This window comes from Giraffa tippelskirchi, chromosome 10 (assembly GCF_054371585.1).
Source record: "Giraffa tippelskirchi isolate mGirTip1 chromosome 10, T2T-mGirTip1v1.2.pri, whole genome shotgun sequence".
NCBI classification, from domain to species: Eukaryota; Metazoa; Chordata; class Mammalia; order Artiodactyla; family Giraffidae; genus Giraffa; species Giraffa tippelskirchi.
Genome location: NC_137284.1, coordinates 148992944 through 149016861, shown reverse-complemented (window position 1 = coordinate 149016861; position 23918 = coordinate 148992944). Strand labels below are relative to the sequence as shown.

At 41.4% G+C, this 23918-nt stretch overlaps 1 long non-coding RNA gene and 2 gene segments (V, D, J or C); 1 reads left to right on the top strand and 2 right to left on the bottom strand.

Annotated features, from left to right (window-relative positions):
• The window catches only part of LOC145523662 (T cell receptor beta constant 2-like), a 121624-nt gene that overhangs the window by 80275 nt on the left and 17431 nt on the right, over positions 1 to 23918 (bottom strand).
• LOC145523689 (uncharacterized) lies at positions 2184 to 11293 on the top strand. 2 transcript variants are annotated; one of them, XR_014066846.1, is made up of 5 exons: positions 2184 to 2303; positions 5129 to 5720; positions 8126 to 8165; positions 8725 to 9138; positions 10609 to 11293. It is a non-coding gene; the product is annotated as an uncharacterized LOC145523689 (long non-coding RNA). The 2 variants fall into 2 exon arrangements; XR_014066847.1 differs by having other exon boundaries at positions 5101 to 5720.
• Positions 9071 to 9536, bottom strand: LOC145523685 (putative non-functional T cell receptor beta variable 23-1). The segment is given in 2 exon segments: positions 9071 to 9366; positions 9479 to 9536. Coding segments are annotated over 2 exon segments (345 nt in total).

Sequence of the window (23918 nt, the reverse complement as noted above, 5' to 3'; positions counted from 1 at the left end):
CTGTGGACTGCATCATGCCAGGCTTCCCTGTGAATCACCAACTCCCGGAACCTGCTCAAACTCATGTCCATCAAGTCAGTGATGCCATCCGACCATCTCATCGGATATATACGATATTGATAGTATCATATATGGAATTGTTTCCTGACGTTTATTTTTCAGTTGTTTGCAACTAGTGTAAAGACACTTGATTTTTTTATATTGATTTTGTATCTTGTGATTTTCCTAAATTCACTAATTCTTTCTAGCTGTGGTTCCTTGATCTTATATAAACAATCAGTGAAAATATGAAAGTGTTGGTTGCTCAGTCGTCCACCTCTTTGCAACCCTGCAGACTGACTGTAGCCTGCTAGGCTTCTTTGTCCATGAAATTCTCCAGGCAAGAATACTGGAGTGGGTTGTCCTTCCCTTCTCCAGGGGATTTCCCAACCCTGGGACTGAACCCGGGCCTCCTGCATTGCAGGCAGATTCTTTACCATCTGAGCCACGAGTAACCCTCTATAAACAATCATGTAATCTGAAAATAGTAACAACTTTACATCTTCCTTTACAATATTTAGGATTTCTTTTTCATTTTTGTTTGGCCCTATGACACTGGTTAAGACCTCCAGTATAATGTTGGAGAAAAGTAAGTTTATCAGGTCCTATAGTGGTTTATGGAAGTAGGGCAATTTAAGTAACAATTACCCATTTTGACCTGAAGTCAAATTCCCAAGTTATCTTTATTATAATTGTAGAATCTTTATACTGCTTACGGCATTTTTTTAAAGTTCTTGATTCTTGCTGTCAAACTGACATCATTATGTGAAAGTGAAAGTGTTAGTCTCTCAGTCGTGTCTGACTCTTTGTGACCCCATGGACTGTAGCCCATCAGGCTCCTCTGTCCATGAATTCTCCAGGCAAGAATACTGGAGTGTGTAGCCATGCCCTTCTCCAGGTTATATTCCTGACCCAGGATTGAACCTGATTTCCTGCACTGCAGGCAGATTCTTCACCATGTGAGCCACGAGTAACTCTCCTGCTAGGCTCTGATCAAACTGCATAACATAATTCAGTTTTTAAGTGTTCCAAAACATTTTTTCACAATTTTTTTTCTCCAGATTTACATGAAATTTTTTCTATGTATAATTTCTCATTTCCTATTAAATTGTTGGGTTTTTTTCTTTTGTTAAATTGTTACCTTCACCTTCATGGTAAACACTGATGGTTTCTGAGTATCAGTTAAAATTTGTTTCCCTAAATTTATTTCTCAGAAATTTACTTTAAGTTATCCAAAGAAAAAGTGCACTGTAAACAGCATACAGCACTCTCATGTTTGTCATTTAAAAATCCATAATATGCCGTAAGTATGCATATTCTTTGAAATATATTTTTCATGGCTCCTTTCAGTCCTCTCTTTTTCCAGAGACTGAAACTCCATGGAATTCAACCGAATTTCTCAGTTGCGTTAAGCCTCAGGGAACGAGAGTTGTTCTGTAAGCACTGGCGGAATTAAAATGGATCAGCTGGCGTATCAAGAGTCTGATGAAATTGGTGATTTCACTGGATGGGATTTGGCTCTAAAATAGATAACATGAGGACAGATAAGATAAGAAAGACCTGTGTATTTCTGCTGCCCTTGGGGTAGAATTCAGTTAGACTTAGAAAAATGGAGGGAGAGAAATTAGTCTGAATGAAGTTTACTTTAGGGAGCAAAAAGCATAGATGAATGGACTGAAGCATTTTTTCTGAATTTCCAAATGAATGGGTGATTATTGATGAGTGATGAGCAGTTTTGGATGCAGCAGTGGTTGGACGCTTTTCTATGCCACACAAAGACAAGAGTGTTGATGGAGGAGACCACAGTCTGGATGTGCAGGGGACCTGAGAGTGGGAGAAAACAAGATGGGAGTCAGATAACAGAGCTAACCTGCTCAAGAAGAGAGACCACCTCTTCCCCACACTTGGTGGTTCTTTGAAGCCTGGGATGGGGATGAAGCCACACCAGGTGGTGGTATTTCAATGTTTAAAGGAGAAAAGGGACTAGAATATAGTATATCTCAGCATTGTCTGTCCATCACTCCTTTGTTTCTGCTAAGCACCCGTTAGACTTGTATTCAGTCGCATTATGCTTAAGCTAGCTCCAGTTAACTTCTGTGACTTCCTTCCAATGTAATAAACCACCAGTTTCCTGACTTGGGCCCATAGTGAGCTTGTGTATTAAGAGGAAGCAACACTTCAGTGCCATGGACTGACCGCTGGCACAAAAATACACCATCGAGTCTCCTGGCTCGGCTCAGAGGACTGGATTTCCAGGCTTCAAGGTGAGCTTAGGGGACGTGTAGCTGAGAATTGCTTCTTGGACCAACTTGATTTGATCAAGGACTTGTTCATTCTGAAAAGAAATTAAAAACAACTCCAGCTCTTTTTTCTAGATCCATTAATACCGATTAAAAAAATGTATGTCCTTTGTAGGGAACATACCCCACCCTTGCTTTCTGTCCTTTGCTTTGACCAAGTATCCTGGAGTCTGGATGACTTTAACATCAGTAGGACCTGTAGAGAAACTATAGACAAAATCCAAGAGGGACCCTGACAAGAAAAACACTTGGTTGAGGGAGTTGACAAGCCCAGAGCAGGATTTTTTGTCTGTGCGAAGGACTCACCTGATCCCAGGAGACAAAGAGCTACACAGCAGAGAAGCTGTGGCCAATGGTCACACCAAAGAAGCACAAGGGTGAGGTTTTAAAATCTCCATCAGCAACCTTCTAGTGATGTGGTCACTTTGTAGACTCATAATCGTCACGATACTGGGCAGAACATTTCATGGTATCAGAAGAAAAGTTTTTATTCTAGTTCAGGAAATGTAACTAGTTTATATTTCATCCAATTAAAGTTTTAATTTGTTAAAATATTTATTTTTAAGCTATTTTATATTTGTTTTTACTAACAGAAATAGTAATTGTGGTGCACGGGATTTGGTGCTCTGTGGCATGTGGTATTTTCCCGGGCCAGGGATCAAACCTGTGTCCCCTGCATTGGCAGGCAGATTATTAACCACTGGACCACCAGGGAAGCCCCTCACATTTTTCTTAATTCCCTTTTTTTTTTCAAACATTCCATGCCTTGATCAATCCTTATACAGTTCATTCCTGTCTTCTTTTATCTCCTGAAGGAACTAGAAAACCACAATATATATTTCCAAGTGTTTTATCCATACCTAAATCTGTATTTTGGGTGGACTTTTCTGGTGCCATACTTTAATCCTTTATAGGCTGAATTCTGCAGAATCTATGTCTCTAACCCAGCTCTATTGACGTCTGTATATACAACTGCCTACTTCCAATTTTTATCTCATTATCCAATAAACAATTGAAACTCCACTATCTCAAGTGGGAATTGCTACTGATAACATGGTCCCATTTTATCTGACATTGCAGCTTTGTAAGGAACCAAAGTCATACAAAGACCATTGAAAAATTGTATTGATCTCCTGTCTGCTAATGACAACTGAATATTTTTCTTGTTTCAGTTCCCTCTTTTGAGCAACAACCTATCATACACTTCTACACTTACATCCATGAAACCAGAAACTCATCTTGTTAAGAAACTCCATCCTATCAATCTCTCAAAATTGTTCTACTGGGTAAAATTTTTATCGGTTGATTAAGTTCTTTCTCTTCTGTACTTTTTTCAAAGTATGACTCATTAATATGAATGTCCTACTCACAATCAGATCCATTTCATGAAGCTCAAATGCTCTTAGCTTTCTCTAATCCAACCAGACAGAACTGGCATGTCTTCCTCAGAGCTCCCAAAGGACTTCTGATTATAGTATTACTATTATATTGTAATATTATATGCTATATGATTTTACAGATTATTATATTCAAATCCATCATAATTATTTCCTTACTAGGCTGTCAGCTCCTTAGAGAAAAGACCTGTCTTCTACTCAGTTTTGTACCCTTTGTATTTGGAAAAATAGCGGGACACAGGAAAATGTCAAGATAAATGCAGTGATAAGTGTACAAGGAGTGATGAAAAGACAAAGGAACAAAGTGTATCCTATGGGTCTATTCTGATGAGTTTCTGATTAGGAATTCAGAGAGTGAAGGGAAAGGATGCTTTACAAGTTTTTAGATGGAGGCTGTATCGGGAGCCATAGGGCTGGAGTGGGTTTGTGCACAGGTGGGAGGTGGCCGTGCTCCACTGTGGCGCTACCGGAACAGAGGTACACGGCTGTTTGGTTGGTGTGAGCCGACTTTACAGTGAGAGGAAACAGCTCCTTCTTCTCTTGAGAGACACTGTAGCCTTCAGATAAGTCTCCTCTCTGAATATCCTTTTCAATCATAGAGTACTAAATCAGCTTCAGACCCTGCCCTGGGTTCTGCCGGTACCAGTACATGGCATTGTAGCCCAGGTTCCGTTTACACTCCAGGGTCACATCCCAGCCAGCAGCGAGCAGGAATCTTATCTGGTAGATTTCAGCACCCGTGGGTCCTGTGGGGTAAAGATACAAAGGCTGGTGATGACACCTAGAAGGGAGCCAGACACTGTGAGATGAGGGTGCCGGAGTGGGTGGGGGTCTGCACGTCCAGGACTGGACTTTACCGACTAGGTGTTGGGCTCACCTGCTCCCAGGAGACAAAGGGCCAGGTAGAGGGCCCAGCTACCCATGGCAAGGACTGGGTCTTTGTAAAACCCCAGACAAAGAATGAGGGAGGCCAAGGGCAAAGGCTGGAACCTAGAGCTCCCCCTGGATCAATATGCAGAATTTGTGACTGCTGTCAAGCGACTGTCGAAACTGAGTTTGCACAAGGAGACACTGATAAAGATCAAGACACTTGCATTTTCCCTTCCGCCTAACAGAGCTCTTTATATCCCTTCTAAACAGACAAGTGCCAAGTGGTGAGGAGACTGAATCTCCCATTTCCTGGTCAGAGTCACAAGCAGACTGTGCCTATGCATTCACCGTGATGAAAACTAGGAAAGGAAAATACCTACCATGTTCAGAGTCTATTGCCTCTCTATCAATAGCTCGATCTCCCACTAACACTGTTAATGCGGAACTCCAAACACAAGAAGAGGTTCAGAGGTTTCGCTATAAAATAAAGCCAGATCTCTCTGTCCTCTGTATTTATTGCAGGTAATTGATACAGTTACTTCAGCTGAAGCTGAAGCTCAGATACTTGGGCCAACTGATGCGAAGAACTGACTCATTAGAAAAGACAGTGATGCTGGGAAACTCTGAAGGCAGAGAAGGGGACAACAGAGGATGAGATGGTTGGATGGCATCACCGACTTGATGGATTTTGAGCAAGCTCCTGGAGTTGGTGATGGACAGGGAAGCCTGGTGTGCTGCAGTCCATGGCGTCGCAAAGAGACAGATCCGATTGAGCAACTCAACAACAACAACAAATTGATACAGTAGAGATGAAGTACGGAGAAGGAAATGGCAACCCACTCCAGTACTCTTGCCGGGAAACTCCCATGGACGGAGGAGCCTGGTAGGCTGCAGTCCATGGGGTTGCTAAGGGTCGGACATGACTGAGCGACTTCACTTTCACTTTTCACTTTCATGCATTGGAGAAGGAAATGGCAACCCACTCCAGTGTTCTTGCCTGGAGAATCCCAGGGACGAGGGAGTCTGGTGGGCTACCGTCTATGGGGTCACACAGAGTCGGACACGACTGAAGTGACTTAGCAGCAGCAGCAGCAGCAGCAGAGATGAAGTAGAGGTGAGTCTGGTAATTTTAGCAAAAAGCAAAGGGCCCTAAATCCACCCCCACCCTCATGTCGGTGGATTACAGCAAGGGTTTGGGAGACAGCCTGGGCTTGAATTCCAGCCCTGTCAACTAGCAGCTATGTCACTGGGCAAGTCTCTTATCCTCCCTTTGATTTTCTCACCTGTAAAATGGATATAATGAGCATCTGCTTGAAAAGTTGTTTTAAATATTATATAAAGAATCTAAAACAGTTCTTAACACAGAATAAGCACCATATTTGTGTTTGCCATTATTAATTTTCTGGATTTTTTATTTCAATAAGAGGATTTAGGAAGCTAATACTACATCCAGGAAATTCAGATATTTACTGACATGGGATTGTGCAAGCTCACAAACATATCATTTTCCAGCACTGAGCTGAAATTTATGCAATAAGTCTACATTCGTTGCATAAAATCATTTATTCCAGAATCTTAGATAAATGATAATGTGGTCATAGATGATTTCTTATCAAATATTGTTATTTTGGTAGATAAAGGTTTGTTTTATTTTTATATCTGGGGGTCATCTGTGATAAAAGACAGTTTTATGATGAAACTTGGTTGGAATCTGGCGGTTCAGACACTGTTGCTGCCACTTTCCGGAAGAAAGGCACATGTGTGAGTGTGTGTGTGTGTCTGTGTGAGAGAGAGATACAAAGGGAAAGGAAATGATGTATGATTTAGAATGAGAACGATGAGAAAGTGCCGCCCTGGGGTAGAACTCTGAGAAAGAATGCTGGCTGAGAGCTCACGTTCAAACATCGGGTCCAGGCTTGAGGTTGAAAATCACATCTGTAAAGTTGAGGATCTCATTCTTCACACATGAACACTTTTGGTGATTTGTTAAATCCTAGGCACTGCTTCTGAGAATAATGTTTTAAACTCATAAAGTAGGATATACAGTATTACAAAAGACACCAATTATTCTGAAATGCAGTTATCAAGATATTTTCAAAGAAATTTATGATATATATATATATATATCTTTAAAATTCATTTAATAAAACATATCCTGGGGGACTTCCCTGGTGGTCCAGTGGTTAAGAATCTGCCTTCCAATGCAGGGGACATGGGTTTGATCCCTAGTCTGGCAACTAAGATCCCACCTGCCATGGGGCAACCAAGCCTGTGTGCCACAACTAGATAAAACTGTGAGCACAACAAACAATCCCCCATGCTGAAAGTGGACACAGTGCAGCCAAATAAATAAGTAAATGTTGAAAAAATATATGTATTCTGAAATATATCTGAAAACTGGCAAGATTCCCAAGCAGAGAGTGATGAGAGTAACGATATTTACTCTATGTAATGGGATAGGAAAATATCTGAAAATTTCATATCAAGTGTAATACACATCAAGTCTTGTAATACACAAAAATTTATGCAAATACCCTGTGATTTCCATTATTGACTTTGTCACAGGTTCTACTAACACTGCTCGGGTTTATTACTACATCTATTGTGAACTAAAAGCTGTATTTTAGTTAGAGATTAGTAAAAATAAAGATTCATTTTCCCACTGAGATACACGGATTCCTGAATTCTATCCTTGTACCCCTTGGACATCCATGGGTCCCAGGTTAAAAATTTCTGCTTTAGAAGAGAATATTCTTTGTGATAAAATACATGGACAAGAAGTATTAGGAAGTTCATGTATCCTGAGAAATATTTTATCTACAGTTCAAGTTCAGATTTGTTAAAGGAGTTTGATTTAAAAAATAAAACACTTTTAGACTGATTGACAGACCTAAGTTATGATAAGAACAGGACTTACTAAGATTGTGGCCTAGTCCTGGAAATATGATTCTTACAGACATGAGGTGATACCTCATCTCAGGTGTGGCTGCTGGTGAACACAAATCTTCACTTCTGGAGAAGGTGTTTTTATATAATATGCTAAAGCTGAGACATCAGTTGAGAAGTGTAAAGACTAAAATGAAGTGGGCTAATGTGAAGTCTTGGCAGGAAATATTTTAATCAATAAACTCCTTCTGAGTATTAAAAGGTACATTTATAATACATTTAAAAAAATAAATTTAGGAAAAACAGAAAAAAATCAACAAAATATATGCATGATGCGTTGGATAAAAATTACAGAGCAATGCTGAAAGAATTGAAAGACCTCAATAAAGCAGCATGTGGGGGCAATTGGAAAGGGGGAAGTATTCTGTATCTTGAGTATCATGCTTGTTATTGTTGCTTAATCTCTGAGTCCAGCTAAGAGTGTCCAACTCTTTGGCAACCCCATGGACTGTAGCATGCCAGGCTCCTCTGTCCTTAGGATTTCCCAGGTAAGAATACTAGAGTGGGTTGCTGCTTCCTCCTCCAGGGGGTCTTCCCACCCAGGAATCAAACCCTTGTCTTCTGCTTTGGCAGGTGGATTCTTTACCATTGAATCATCAGGGAAGCCCATCAGGTAGGTCTCGTGTGTGTGTGTGTGTGTGTGTGTGTGTGTGTGTGTGTGTGTGTGTGTATGTGTGTGTGTGTGTGTGTATAGCTCAGTCATGTCCAGCTGTTTGCAACCCCCTGGACTGTAGCCTGCCGGGCTCCTCTGTCCATGGGATTCTCCAGGCAAGAATACTGGAGTGGGTTGCCATTTCCTTCTCCAGGGGATGTTCCCGACCTAGAAATCAAACCCAGGTCTCCCACATTGCACGCAGATTCTTTACTGTTCGAGCCACCAGGGAAGCCCTATCATGTAGGTTACATGGGTCTAAAAATTTATCAAACATATTAAATATATACTTGAAATGGGTATGTTTTATTGTGACTATGTTATACCTCAAATTGCTTTTAAAGCTTGTGTGATTGTAGTATTCACGAACTAGGGAGTTGCTGAGTTTCTTGCTCAGTGTCTCTGGCAGGGACAGCTGAGAGAAGCAGTGATGAACCCTGAGGAGTCTCTGGGTCTGGCTCAATGAATGTGCAGAGAAAGGAGATCAGGGTACCCCTGCTGATTATCCTTATTCCTGCAGGCACAGTTTTGCGAGATGAAAAACACAGAACTACGTGTTTTACTGAAGATTGTTAGAACCCATCCAGGTCACATCCTGTGTCTCCTTTGCCAGATACCCTGCAAACTGAGGAATCTGAGACCCCGTACAGCTTCCTGCCCGTCCTTGGGTTTGTGTTCCCACCAGCTGTTTTCTACCTCTCTTTCTGCTCATGCGGTGTTGCTCATTTACAGATTTTTCCACCTGGTTCATGCTCTTTCAAGGTGGGTTTCTGTCAATTCCTACCCTCCTACGACACCACTGATTTCCTGAGCTGGGTCCACGGTGAGTTTGTGTTCTGAGAAGAGCTGGCGTGCAGCACTGTGGACTAGCTGCTGGCACAGAAATGCAGAGCCGAGTCTGCTGCCTCCGTGGAGTTGATTTCCAGGCTGCAGGGTGAGTTTTTGTGGCACTCAGCTGAAAATCGCTGTTTGAACACTTCTGTATCTTCCGCAATGTCTTGATTCCGCAAGTAAACCAAGAACTCAAATGCTTCTTCCAGCTTCTTGCGATACCAGTAAACATAAGAGTGTCCTTTTCTGGGGACACAATCCATCTTTGCTTTCTGGTCTTTTCCTTTGATCAGATGACTTGGACTCTGGGTGACTTCAGTGTCCATGGAGCCTGTAAGCAAAGAGACAGATGATATAGTGAAAGCCCAGGAGAAAGCCTGATTTTGCAACCACAGGAGAAAGTCCTGAGATTGGAATCCAACAACTTCACAACAGGAACTTACCTGCTCCCCAGAAAAAAAGGGCCACACAGCATAGGAGGCCGAGGCACATGGCTGACCCGGGGAGAAAGCAGGGCAGTGGCTTTTTCTCTCAGGCTCCTCATCCTCCTTCAGCACCTCCTTGTGACGTGGTTGGTTTCTGTGGTCGTCACAGTCCCTGGGTACCTGAGACTCTAACATTTCTTAGGCTGACGGGAGGGAAAGCTGGTGAAACATCTAGCTTGAAGTTGAAACTGCTTTAATTTTTTTTTCCTTGACTCTGCTCTTTCATTATTTTCTAAATAAAATCACACATCATTCATTTATTTGCTTTTCAAATTTGTCAGTTTGCCTCCTCCCATCCTTACTTCCCTCTCAGGCAAAGAAATACAACTTGCTGTATGTCAGTCATAGCTTCTACCACACTTACAAAACCATACAGCAGCTATGTAATTTAAATTAAATGTCGCACTTACAGAAACTGTATTTCTGATAAATATGCAGTGCATCTAGGTAACCATAAAAGTGAATGATCTTGCCTGAACAAATCAGCTTGGGAGTTAGATTATCACTGAGACTTTTTCAATCCCTGTGCTATTTTTTTTTTTTAAAGATCTTTATTATACTTTCTCCATCCCATCCAGGTAACCATAACTCTGAAGTTTATATTTTTATTCACTTGCTCTTCATTATAATTTTTAGCACTTATGTTGGGGCTTCCCTGGTGGCTCAGGTGGTAAAGAATCTGCCTGCAATGCAGGAGACCTGGGTTCAATCTCTGGGTGGGAAGATCCCCTGGAGTAGGAAATGGCAACCCACTCCAGTATCCTTGCCTGGAGAATCCCTTGGACAGAGGAGACTGGCAGGCTATAGTCCATGGGGTCACAAATATTCGGACATTACTGAGTGACTAAGTGTCTGTAAATTATGTATTATTTAATGTTGTATGTCTGAAATTTATCTAAGGGAGATCAGTCTGTTCATAATTTTTTCTGTGATATGCTTTTTTTTTAATTCAACATTATGTCTATAGTATTAATTCATGCTATTACATACAATTTTAGATAATTCACTGGTATGTAGGATTCCATTCTATTTGTCAGAATTTATTATCCATTCTTAGGTCCGTCTAGTCAAGGCTATGGTTTTTCCAGGGGTCATGTATGGATATGAGAGTTGGACTGTAAAGAAAGCTGAGCGCAGAAGAATTGATGCTTTTGAACTGTGGTGTTGGAGAAGACTCTTGAGAGTCCCTTGGACGGCAAAGAGATCCAACCAGTGCATCCTAAAGGAGATCAGTCCTGGGTGTTCATTGGAAGGACTGATGCTGAAGCTGAAACTCCAATACTTTGGCCATCTGATTCAAAGAACTGAGTCATTGGGAAAGACCCTGACATTGGTAATGATTGAAGGCAGGAGGAGAAGGGGATAACAGACGATGACATGGTTGGATGGCAGCCCCAACTCGATGGACATGAGTTTGAGCAAGCTCTGGGAGTTGGGGATGGATGGGGAGGCCTGGTGTGCTACAGTGCATGGGGTCACAAAGAGTTGGACATGACTGAGTGACTGAACTGAACTAAAGCAAGAAGATGGGAGAGCAGATCTCAAATCCCTTTCTGCAGCCAAGGGACTCAGGCACATATGTGATCAAGAATAAAGAAGCAAGGCTGTCCCGGGTGTGAGGAGCATGGGGATCATGGGGAAAGGAGATTGGTGAAAGGTATGGTAATCCTGAACCTGCACAGGGGTAACTAAGCTTGTAAGCCTCTGCAGGTTCATAAATAAAGTCTCTTAGAGTGATCTAAGGGTGAAGTTTTTGGTCCTCTAATGTTAAAAGTCACCAAGCAGACACTTGCTTACTTCCAGTTGGAAGGTCTCTGGTTCTATCCGTTCCTAACCAGCTCAACTGGAAGTAGACACAGTTGAACTACAGACAGTTGTGTCCAGGTCCTGGAAAATAAGTGGGACAAACATCTCCTTGTTGAGACTTACCTACCCCTTGGAGGCTAAGCAAGTCTTAAAAGGACTGAAGGCAGGTGAAGGGGCTTTGACTAATCATGACCTACAGTTGTACAGCCACTATTAAGAGATCTCACTTGAGTTCCAGGCAGCACCCAACAACCTGTCAGATAAAAGGTCAGTCTGCGCCTGCCCTTTGTGCTCAGAGATGGTTTACAGAAAGCCCCACATCACCCCCTAGTGGTCAACGTTTTTGCAACTCTTCTTCCCACTTGGTCCTAACCCATGGCTGTGGTGAGTGAGTGAGTGAGTGAGTGACAATTGCTCATTCCTGTCCTACTCTTTGTGACCCCCTGGACTGTAGCCCACCAGGCTCCTCTGTCCATGGGATTTTCCAGGCAAGAATACTGGAGTGGGTAGCCATTCCCTTCTCCAGGGGATCTTCCTGACCCAGGGATCAAAACCGGGTCTCTCGCATTGCAGGCAGATTCTTTACCATCTGAGCCACCATCCATCCTATATGGCTGTGGTAGTCCTCTCAGTTCTCCCCTTCTGTTGCCTCCTGTGTCTAATCAATTACAAAGCCCTTTGATTTCATTTCCTAATCATGTTTTAAATCTCTCATTTTCATGTATTTCTTTCACTACCATCATCATCATGGTATCAACAGCTACACTGTTACCTGCCTAGGCCACTGCATTTACAACTGTATTCTTAGCCTATGCTTTTTGCACACTGTCCTTTGTTGTTTCATACTATAGCCAGGATGATTTTAAAAAAACACATGTGCATGCACACACACATCAATAAATACTAACACAATTACTACAGAAGTCAAATACCTAAAATCTTAATGGCAGGGCAAGAAGCATCTGGGGATACTCTGTACCTTCTGCTCAACTTTTCTGTGAACTTAAAACTGTTCTGGAAAATTAAGGCTATGAAAGAACTCAGTGACTCATACTAAATTGTGTGTTAAGTTCCACAGTGTATACTTTGATCTGCCGGTTCATGGACGGTCTGAAGGCTGACGTCTGCCTGCCTCTCTCCTGTCTCAACTCTTGCTCACCTCCTGCTCACCTCCTTCCTCTCTCTGCTCCTCTCACATCGCTGCATCTTCATTCACTAAGCACACTGGTTTCTTTCCTACCTGAACAATTTTGCACAGGATCTTCTATCCATGCTTGTCTGTTCTTTATCCCCAGTCCCACTTTGTAAACTCCAACCCATCTTTAGGATGTCATCGTAAACACGATTTTCTTTAAGGAAACTTCTCTGTAACTCTATTAAGTCTCCCTGGGTCATAAAAAGTAGCAACTGGGTTCAAATAATACCCTGCCCAAGTCCCACTGATAGAAAGGACACCAGATCCCAATAAATATTTTTTCCCATGAATATGAAACTTTAGCAGAGCCATAGACACAGAAAGTAACTGTTGCTGAGGCCTTTTATGTCTGTCTTTTAGAAAGAAGACTTATGAGCTTCTGTTGCTTAGCAACAGGGGAGGAAGGTTCTTACTAAACTGCACTGGATCACCTCTTCTCTTATCCCCTCTGAGCTCATCCAAAATCCTTTCCACCAGTTCCCTTTAATATGTAAGTTGCTATTCTAAGCAAGAGAAGGAAATGGCAACCCACTCCAGTATTCTTGCCTGGAAAATCCCATGGACAGAAGAGTCCATGGTGTTGCAAAGAGTTGGACACGTCTGAGCAAGCATTCACCCACTGTTCTAAGCAGCCCTTTTGGCTTGAATTACATTTACTTACCTTTTATTTATTTTTAACAGCTTCCTCCCAACCCAGAGTTCGAACCCAGGTCTCCAACCCAGGTCTCCCACATTGCAGGTGGATTCTTTACCAGCTAAACCACAAGAGTAGCCCAAGAATACTAGAGTGGGTAGCCTATCCCTTCTCCAGCGGATCTTCCCAACCCAGGAATCGAACCAGGGTCTCCTGCATTGAGGGGGACTATTTACCAACTTCCCTGAGCTATCAGGGAAGCCCTAGATTTACTTACTTTCTAATTATTTTTAACAGCTTCATTGAACTATAATTTATGTACCCAAACTGCACATATTTAATGTACACAGTTTAATGAGTTAGCATCAGTTCAGTTCAGTTCAGTCACTCAGTCGTATCCAACTCTTTGCGACCCCATGGACTGCAGCATGCCAGGCCTCCCTGTCCATCACCAACTCCTGGAATTTACCCAAACTCATGTCCCTTGAGTCGGTGATGCCATCCAACCATCTCATCCTCAGGAAATTTCAATTTAACAACTCCCCATGTCCCCCTTCTCCATAGACATTAGCAACCAGTAAATGGCAAAATTTTATTTAAGGTCTAAGTAGTATTCTATTATATGTATATATATATGTAAAGTACATACATATATATTATATATAATATATAATATATCCCTTCATCTGTTGACTGACACTTAGGGACATCAGGTGAGAAAGGTAAATACTACACTGAATTGCACTAATGAGAAATCTTGGCAGAAAATATTTTAATAAATAAATTTCTTATGAATATCTAAATGTACTTTCATAAAATGATTCTCACATCAGGAAAATCTTTGGGAAACTTCAACAAAATATATGCAGGGGATTTTATTGTTCAGTCACTCAGTTGTGTCTACTCTTTGTGACCCCATGGACTGTAGCACACCAGGCCTCCCTGTCCATCACCAACTCCCCGAGTTTACTCAAACTCATGCCCATTGAGTCGGTGATGCCATCCAACCATCTAATCCTCTGTCATCCCCTTCTCCTCCAGCCTTCAGTCTTTCCCAGCATTAGGGTCTTTTCCAATGAGTCAGCTTTTCACATCAGGTGACCAAACTATTGGAGCTTCAGCTTCAGTATTAGTCCTTCCAATGAATATTCAGAGTTGATTTCATTTAGGATTGATTGGTTTGATGTCCTTGCTGTGCAAAGGACTCACAAGAGTTTTCTCCAGCACCACATTTCAAAAGCATCAATTCTTTGGCTCTCAGACTTCTTTGTGGTTCAGCTCACATCTGTACATGACTAATGAAAAAACCATAGATGGACAATATGGACCTTTGTCGGCAAAGTGATATCTCTGCTTTTTAATATGCTATCTAGGTTTGCCATAGCTTTTCTTCCAAGGAGCAAGCGTCTTTTAATTTCATGCCTACAGTCACCATCTGTGGTGATTTGGGAGCAAAAGAAAATAAAGTCTTTCACTGTTTCCAATTTCTCCTCATCTATTTGCCATGAAGTGATGGGATTGGATGCTATGATCTTATACTTAAAAAATAAGAAGCCAAGCTTAGAGAACTTAAACAGACCTCAGTAAAATAACAAGGAGGGACTTTTAGGGGAGGGAGAAATATTCTGTGTCTTGATTGTCATGCCAGCTATCTATACAGGCACAAAATCTCCTCAAAAAGTATTGAAACATATGCTCAAACTGGGTGCATTTTATTGCAGAGTTGTTGCCTTTAAAGCTTGTGTAATTGTAGTAGTCAGGACCTAGGGAGTTGCTGAGTTTCTTGCTCAGCTCCTGTGGCAGGGACAGCTGAGAGAAGCAGCCATGAACCCCTAAGGAGTCCCTGGGTCTGGATCACTGAATGTGCTGAGCAAGGTGATCAGGGTGCCCCTGTTGACTATCCTTATTTCTGAAGGCACAACTTTGCCAGGTGAAAAGCTCAAAATTACATGTCTTAATAAAGATTGTTCGAACCCATCAAAGTCACATCCTGTGTCTTTGCCAGATACCCTGCAAACTGGGGAATCTGAGACCCTGACAGCTTCCTGCCCCATCCTTGTGTTTGTGTTGCCACTAGCTGTTTCCCACCTCCCCTTCTGCTCATCCTGTGTTGCCATTTAAAGATTTTTTCTTTCTGGTATATACTCTTTCAAGGTGGGTTTCTGTCAATTTCTACCCTCCTACTACACCACTGATTTCCGGAGCTGCGTCCACGGTGAGTGTGTGTTCTGAGAAGAGCTGGCGTGCAGCACTGTGGCCTGGCTGCTGGCACAGAAATACAGAGCCGAGTCCACTGCCTCGGTGGACTTGATTTCCAGGCTGCAGGGTGAGTTTTGTGGGCACTCAGCTGAAAATCGCTGTTTGAACACTTCTGTATCTTCCACAATGTCTTGCTTCTGCAAGTAAACCAAGAACTCGAATGCTTCTTCCAGCTTCTTGCGATACCAGTACACATTAATATGTCCTTTTCTGGGGATACAATCCATCTTTGCTTTCTGGTCTTTTCCTTTGACCAGATGACTGGGACTCTGGGTGACCTCAGTGTCCATGGAGCCTGTAAGGAAAGAGACAGAAAGTTCACAAAAAGCCCTTGAAGGACCCTGATTTTGCAGCCACAGGGAAAAGTCCAGAATCTAGAATCCAATAAATTCACCTCACCTGCTCCCCAGATAAAAAGAGCCACACAGCACAGGAGACCAAGGCACATGGCTGACTCAGGGAGAAGGCAGAGCAGTGGTTTTTCCTCTCAGGCTCCTCATCCCCCTTCAGCACCTCCTTGTGACGTGGTCGCTTCCTGTGGTCATCCTAGTCCTCATGTACTTGGGAATCTAATGGGGAGGGCAGGGAAAACTGAGGAAACAACGAGTGTGAATTTCAGACTTTCAATTGTCTATTTTCCTGATTCTGCTCTTTCATCATTTCTTTAAAAATAAAAATCAGTTACACATCAGTAACTTACTTGCTTTTTATCTTGTCAGTTTGCCTCCTCCCCTCCTTCCTTCCCTCTGGGACAATGAAATGCACACCTTGCTGTACGTCAGTCATAGCTTCCACTGCACTTGCAAATTAATAGAGCAACTATTTTACATTAACAAGCCAAATTTTGAGCAATACAAAAGAGCTATTTGTGATGGATATATAAAACATCTAGAGAAATAATGAAATGAGGCATCTAGCCTGAAACTGTTAGCTTAGGAGACAGATTTTCTCTGAGAATTTTTAAGTCCCTGTGTTATTTTCCTAGATTTTATCATTCTTTCTCTACCAGGTCTTGGAAAACATAATCCCAAAGTTCCAGTTCTTACTCACTTTCGTTCCATTTTCAGTTTTAGACTTATGTAAGCATCTGTAAATTATATACTAATCAGTATTTTATATCTTTGAAATTTATCTAAGGGGTTTATTCTGTTTATACTTTTTTCTGTGTCATTTTTTACTCAGCATTATCTCTGTGATAATAATTTATTATTATTTTATATAATAATTTAAATGATAATACTTTATTATTATTGTGTTTGCAGATAATTTTATATAATTCACTTTTGCTAATATGTACATGCCTGCTCATTCCCTCAGTCATGTCTGACTCTTTGTGACCCCATGGACTGTAGACCACCAGGTTCTTCTGTCCCTGGGATTTTTCAGGCAAGAATCCTGAAGCAGGTTACCACGTCCTCCTCCAGGGGATCTTCCCGACCCAGGATTCCAACCTGCATCTCCTGTGTCTCCTGCAAAGCAGGCAGATTCTTTACCCTCTAGGCCATCACTAATATATGTTTCCATTTATTATTAATAGTTCGTCAGAATTTATTATCCATTCTGAGTTAACGTACACTAGTTTTCTTCTCTAGATTTTGGTGCTAGAACAAACAGGACTACATTCTTATACCTTTCTTTACATATCAAGGTATAATATTTCCCTATGCCTTGCGTATATAAAAATTGAGCCTTAGGGTCACCACGTGAACTTTACATACTAAGACAAAATGCTTTCCAAATTAAGCCAAATAAATAATCCCAGCAACTGTTGTGTGTTTTCTAGGGTTTCATATCTAAAATTCAATTGGTACTATTCTTTCTAATTTTTAAAATTTCTGGCTGTGCCAGGTGGCATGCGGTTTATTAGTACCCTGAACAGGGATAGAACCAGGGCCCTCTGCAGGGGAAGTCCAGAGTCTTAACCACTAGACTGCCATGGAAGTCTTGGCACTTATGTTCTTTTAACTTTGCCAGTCTATTAGGATAAAATAGTATATCACTCTAGTTTTAGTCTGCATTTTTATGCTTTTTCAGTTTAGTTCAGTTCAGTCGCTCAGTCGTGTCCAACACTTTGTGATCCCATGGACTGTAGCACACCAGGCATCCCTGTCCATCACCAATTCCCAAAGCTTGCCATCAAGTTGATGATTCCATCCAACCATCTCATACTCTGTCGCCCACTTCTCCTGCCTTCAATCTTTCCCAGCATTAGGGTCCTTTCCAATGAGTCAGGGCTTCACATCAGGTGGTCAAAGTATTGGAGCTTTAGCTTTAGCATTAGTCCTTCCAATGAATATTCAGAACTGATTTCCTCTAGGATTGACTGGTTTCATTTCCTTGCAGTCCAAGGGACTCTCCAGCACCACAAGAGTCTTCTCCAGCATTGCAGTTCAGAAACATCAATTCTTCAGTGCTCAGCTTAAGGAGCTCAACATAAGGTCCAACTCTCACATCCACACATGACTACTGGAAAAAGCATAGCTTTGACTAGACAGACCTTTGTCAGCAAAGTAATGTCTCTGCTTTTTAATATGCTGTCTAGGTTTGTCATAGCTTTTCTTCCAAGGAGCAAGCATCTTTTAATTTCATGCCTACAGTCACCATCTGCAGTGATTTGGGAGCAAAAGAAAATAAAGTCTTTCACTGTTTCCAATTTCTCCTCATCTATTTGCCATGAAGTGATGGGATTGGATGCTATAATCTTATGATTAAAAAATAAGAAGCCAAGCTTAGAGAACTTAAACAGACCTCAGTACAATAGCAAGGAGGGACTTTTAGGGGAGGGAGAAATATTCTGTGTCTTGATTGTCATGCCGGCTATCTATACAGGCACAAAATCTCCTCAAAAAGTATTGAAACATATGCTCAAACTGGGTGCATTTTATTGCAGAGTTGTTGCCTTTAAAGCTTGTGTAATTGTAGTAGTCAGGACCTAGGGAGTTGCTGAGTTTCTTGCTCAGCTCCTGTGGCAGGGACAGCTGAGAGAAGCAGCCATGAACCCCTAAGGAGTCCCTGGGTCTGGATCACTGAATGTGCTGAGCAAGGTGATCAGGGTGCCCCTGTTGACTATCCTTATTTCTGAAGGCACAACTTTGCCAGGTGAAAAGCTCAAAATTACATGTCTTAATAAAGATTGTTAGAACCCATCAAGGTCACATTCTGTGTCTCTCCTTTGCCAGATACCCTGCAAACTGGGGAATCTGAGACCCTTACAGCTTTCTTCCCCATCCTTGGGTTTGTGTTCCCACCAACTGTTATGCACCTCCCCTTCTGCTCATCCTGTGTTGCCATTTACAGATTTTTCTTTCTGGTATATACTCTTTCAAGGTGGGTTTCTGTCAATTTCTACCCTCCTACTACACCACTGATTTCCGGAGCTGCGTCCACGGTGAGTGTGTGTTCTGAGAAGAGCTGGCGTGCAGCACTGTGGCCTGGCTGCTGGCACAGAAATACAGAGCCGAGTCCACTGCCTCGGTGGACTTGATTTCCAGGCTGCAGGGTGAGTTTTGTGGGCACTCAGCTGAAAATCGCTGTTTGAACACTTCTGTATCTTCCACAATGTCATGATTCTGTAAGTAAACCAAAAACTCAAATGCTTCTTCCAGCTTCTTGCGAGACCAGTATACATGAACATGTCCTTTTCTGGGGACATAATCCATCTTTACTTTCTGATCTTTTCCTTTGACTAGATGATCTGGACTCTGGATGACCTCAGTGTCCATGGAGCCTGTGAGGAATGAGACAGTAAGTGCAGTGAAAGCCCAGGAGAAAGGCTGATTTTCCAGTCACAGGAGAAAGTCCTGAGACTGGAATCCAACACCTTCACAACAGGGACTTACCTGCTCCCCAGAAAAAAAAGGTCACACAGCATAGGAAGCTGAAGCACATGTCTGGCTCAGGGAGAAAGCAGGGCGATGACTTTTTCCCTTAGCTGCCTCATCCTCCTTCAGCACCTCCTTGTGACGTGGTTGGTTCACATGGTCATTACAATCCCTGTGTACATGAGTCTCTAACATTTCATAGGCTGGGAGGGCAGAGAAAGCTGGTGAAACAACTAGTCTGAATTTGAAACTGCTTTATTTTTCTTTTTCCTGATTCTTCTCTCTCATCAGTCTTTAAAAAATAGAAATAATTTCACATCAGTAATTTATTTGCTTTTTTAACTTGTCAATTTGCCTTTTCCCCTATTCCCTTCCCTCTCAGGCAATGAACAATACATTTTGCTATATGTCAATCATAGCTTCTATTGCACTTACAAAATCATATAGCAGCTACTTTATGTTAAAAAAACAAATTTTGAGCTATATAAATATTTGTGATGAACATGCAATATATCTAGAGAAATAACAAAATGAGTGATCTTGCCTGGAGCAATCAGTTTAGGAGACAGACTTTCACTGAGAATTTTCATGTCTCCGTGTTATTTTTCTAGATTTTTATCTTTCTTTCTCTACCTATCTTGGTAATCATAATATTATCTTCCCCATCCTCTCGCTTTTCCTAAATTTCAATGACTTTCATCAAATTTCATGAAAATATCTTTTGTGATTTTGATTAGTGCTGCATTGAATACATAGATGATAGTATAAAAATAGAAATACTCTTTATATTGATGTAACTTATTCATGATCATGGTATATAGCTTCACTTTTTTCAGGTTTTTAAAATGTTTTCCCTAAAATGTAATACTTTTCTGGATTAAAAAATCATTTACCTAATAGATTTTTTAATGTATTTTATATGTTGTTATAATTTGTAAATGGTCTCTCTCTTTAAAAAATATGTTTTTGACTGTTTGTTGCTAATATATGGAAATAAATGTCTTTTTAATATATTAAATTTGGTAAACTTATTACATTTGTTGTTATTAATAATGCAATGTTTCTTTAGATTCCTTTGGTTCTTCTTCCCAATTTTCCATCTGTCTTTAATCACTTCTTCGCTCTTTCCCTCATTCTCACCTTTTTTCTAGTTCTATTAGCTAGATATTCAGCATGATCATGACCAGAAATAGTGACAGACTTCATTTACTTACTTATCAACTATGTTTGACCCAGACAGCTACAGGTACTAGATGTGTGGTAGATGCTATGGAGGGTTAAAAAGTGTAAGATTAGGCCCTGCTATTAGAGGAGTTATTGGCATGCTAGGATGTTTGCAAATCATTCTCCCAACTGTTACAGGACCAGGTTCTTCTTGACTGACCCACAGGAAAGCCAAAACAAGAGATGTCCAGGTTTGTAGGAGAGAAGAGGTTTGTCTTCAAGGCAGTCAGCCAAGCAAGGAGATGAGAGATCTTCTGCCGATTTTTTTGTGTTGTTTTTGTTTTTCATATTGAGTTGACTGAACTTAATATGAAAATCTTGGATGTTAATTCTTTACTGGTTGTATCATTCACAAATATTTTCTCCCATTCAGCAGGTTGTCTTTGTTTTGTCAGCATTTTGTTTTTTTGTTTGTTTGTTTTTGGCTGTGAGAAAGTTTTATGCTTAGTAAGATTCCCTTTGATTATTCTTGCTCTTGTTTCTTTTTCCTGAGAAGACAGATCTCAACATATACTGCCACAATTGATGGCAGAGAGTGTTCTGTCTGTGTTTTTTTCTAGTTTTATGGTTTCTGTCATTACATGTCTGTCTTTAATCCATTTTGTGTTTGAATTTGTGTATGGTATGAGGAAATGCTCCAATTTCATTTTTTTACATAGTTCTCTAGTTTTACCAGCACTGCTTATTGAAGAGAACGTCTATTTCCAAACTGTATGTTCCTGCACTCCCTGTCATAGTTTAATTGACCATATTTGTGTGGGTTTATTTCTAGGCACTCAGTTCTATGTTTGGATCAATGAACGTGCTGAGCCAGGCAATCAGGGTGCCCACGGAAGACGATGACCTGCTCATTATCTGTATGTCTGTAGGCACAGCTTTGCCAGATGAAAAGCTCAGAACTGCATGTTTTAATAAAGATTGTTAGGAACCCATCAAGGTCACATCCTGTGTCTCCTTTGCCAGATACCCGGCAAACTGGGGAATCTGAGACCCTTATAGCTTCCTGCCTCGTCCTTGGGTTTGTCTTCCCACCAGCTGCTTCCCACCTCCCCTTCTGCTCATCCTGTGTTGCCATTTAAAGATTTTTCTTTCTGGTTCATGCTCTTTCAAGGTGGGTTTCTGTCAATTCCTACCCTCCTACTACACCACTGATTTCCTGAGCTGCGTCCACAGTGAGTGTGTGTTCTGAGAAGAGCTGGCGTGCAGCACTGTGGCCTGGCTGCTGGCACAGAAATACAGAGCCGAGTCCGCTGCCTCGGTGGACTTGATTTCCAGGCTGCATGGTGAGTTTTGGGGGCACTCAGCTGAAAATCGCTGTTTGAACATGGCTGTATCTTCTATAATTTTTTCATTCTGTAAGTAAACCAAAAACTCAAATGTTTCTTCCAGCTTCTTGCGATACCAATAAACATAAGAGTGTCCTTTTCTGGGGACACAATCCATCTTTGCTTTCTGGCCTTTTCCTTTGACCAGATGACTGGGACTCTGGATGACCTCAGTGTCCATGGAGCCTGTGAGGAAAGAGGGAGAAAGTGAAGAAAAAGCCCTTTAAGGAACCTGATTTTGCAGCCGCAGGAGAAAGTCCTGAATCTAGAATCCAGTTAATTCACCTCACCTTCTCCCCAGAATAAAAGAGCCACACAGCAGAGGAGGCGGAGGTACATGGTTGGCTCAGGGAGAAAGCAGGGCAGAGGCTTTTCCTCTCAGGCTCCTCAGCCCCCTTCAGCACCTCCTTGTGACGTGGTCTCTTCCTGTGGTCATCACAGTCCCCGGGTACCTGAGATGCTAGCGTTTCATAGACTGGGAGGGCAGGGAAAGCTGGGGAAGCAACTGGTGTGGATTTCAGACTGCTTCAATTGCCTTTTTCCTGATTCTGCTCTTTCATCATTTCTTTAAAAATAAAAATCAGTTTACACGTCAGTAACTTACCTGCTTTTTATCTTGTCAGTTTGCCTCCTCCCCTCCTCCCTTCCCTCTCAGGCAATGAAATACACAACTTGCTGTACTTCAGTCACAGCTTCTATTGCACTTGCAAATGAATACAGCAGCTACTTTATATTAACAAGCCAAATTTTGAACTATACAAAAGAAATATTTGTGATGGATATATAAAGCATCTAGAGAAATAAGAAAATGAGTCATCTAGCCTGAAACTGTTAGCTTAGGGGACAGATTTTCTCTGAGAATTTTTAAGTCCCTGTGTTATTTTTCTAGATTTTATCATTCTTTCTCTACTAGGTCTAGGAAAGCATAATCCCCAAGTTCAAGTTTTTACTCGCTTTCCATCCATTATCAGTTTTAGACTTATGTAAGAATCTGTAAATTATATATTAATCAGTGTTTTATATCTTTGAAATTTATCTAAAAGGTTTATTCTGTTTATACTTTTTTCTGTGTCATTTTTTTATTCAGCATTATGTCTGTGATAATAATTTGTATTTTTGCAGATAATTTTATGTAATTCACTTTTGCTAATATGTGCATGCCTACTCATTCCCTCAGTCATGTCTGACTCTTTGTGACCCCATGGACTGCAGCCCACCAGACTTCCCTGCCCATCACCAACTCCCGGAGCTTGCTCAAACTCATGTCCATCGAGTTGGTGATCCAACCATCTCATCCTCTGTCGTCCCCTTCTCCTACTGCCTTCCATCTTCCCTAGCATCAGGGTCTTTTCCAACGAGTCAGGGATTCATATCAGGTGGTCAAAGTGTTGGAGCTTCAGCTTCAGCATCAGTCCTTCCAATGAATATTCAGGACTGATTTCCTTTAGGATTGACTGGTTTGATCTCCTTGCAGTCCAAGGGACTCTTAAGAGTCTTCTCTAGCACCACAATTCAAAAGCATTAATTCTTTGGTGCTCAGCCTTCTTTATGGTCCAACTTTCAGATTCATATATGACTACTGGAAAAACCATAGCTTTGACTAGACAGACCTTTGTTGGCAAAGTAAATGTCTCTACTTTTTAATATGCTGTCTAGCTTGGCCATTGCTTTTTCCAAGAAGTAAGAGTATTTTAATTTCGTGGCTGTCACCATCTGCTCTGATTTTGGAGCCCAAGAAAATAAGATCTGTTACAGTTTCCATTGTTTCCCCATCTATCTGCCAGGAGTGATGCGACCAGATACCATGATCTTAGTTTTTTGAATGTTGAGTTTTAAACCAGCTTTTTCATTCTTCTCTTTCACTTTCATCAAGAGGCTCTTTAGCTCCTCTTCGCTTTCTACTATAAGGGTGGTGTCATCTGCATATCTGAGGTTATTGATATTTCTCCCAGAAATTTTGATTCCAGCTTGTGCTTCATCCAGCCCAGCATTTCACATGATGTACTCTGCATATAAGTTAAATAAGCAGGGTAACAATCTACGGCCTTGACGTACTCCTTTCCCAATTTTCAACCAGTCTGTTGTTCCATGTCCAGTTCTAACTGTTGCTTCTTGACAGGCATACAGGTTTCTC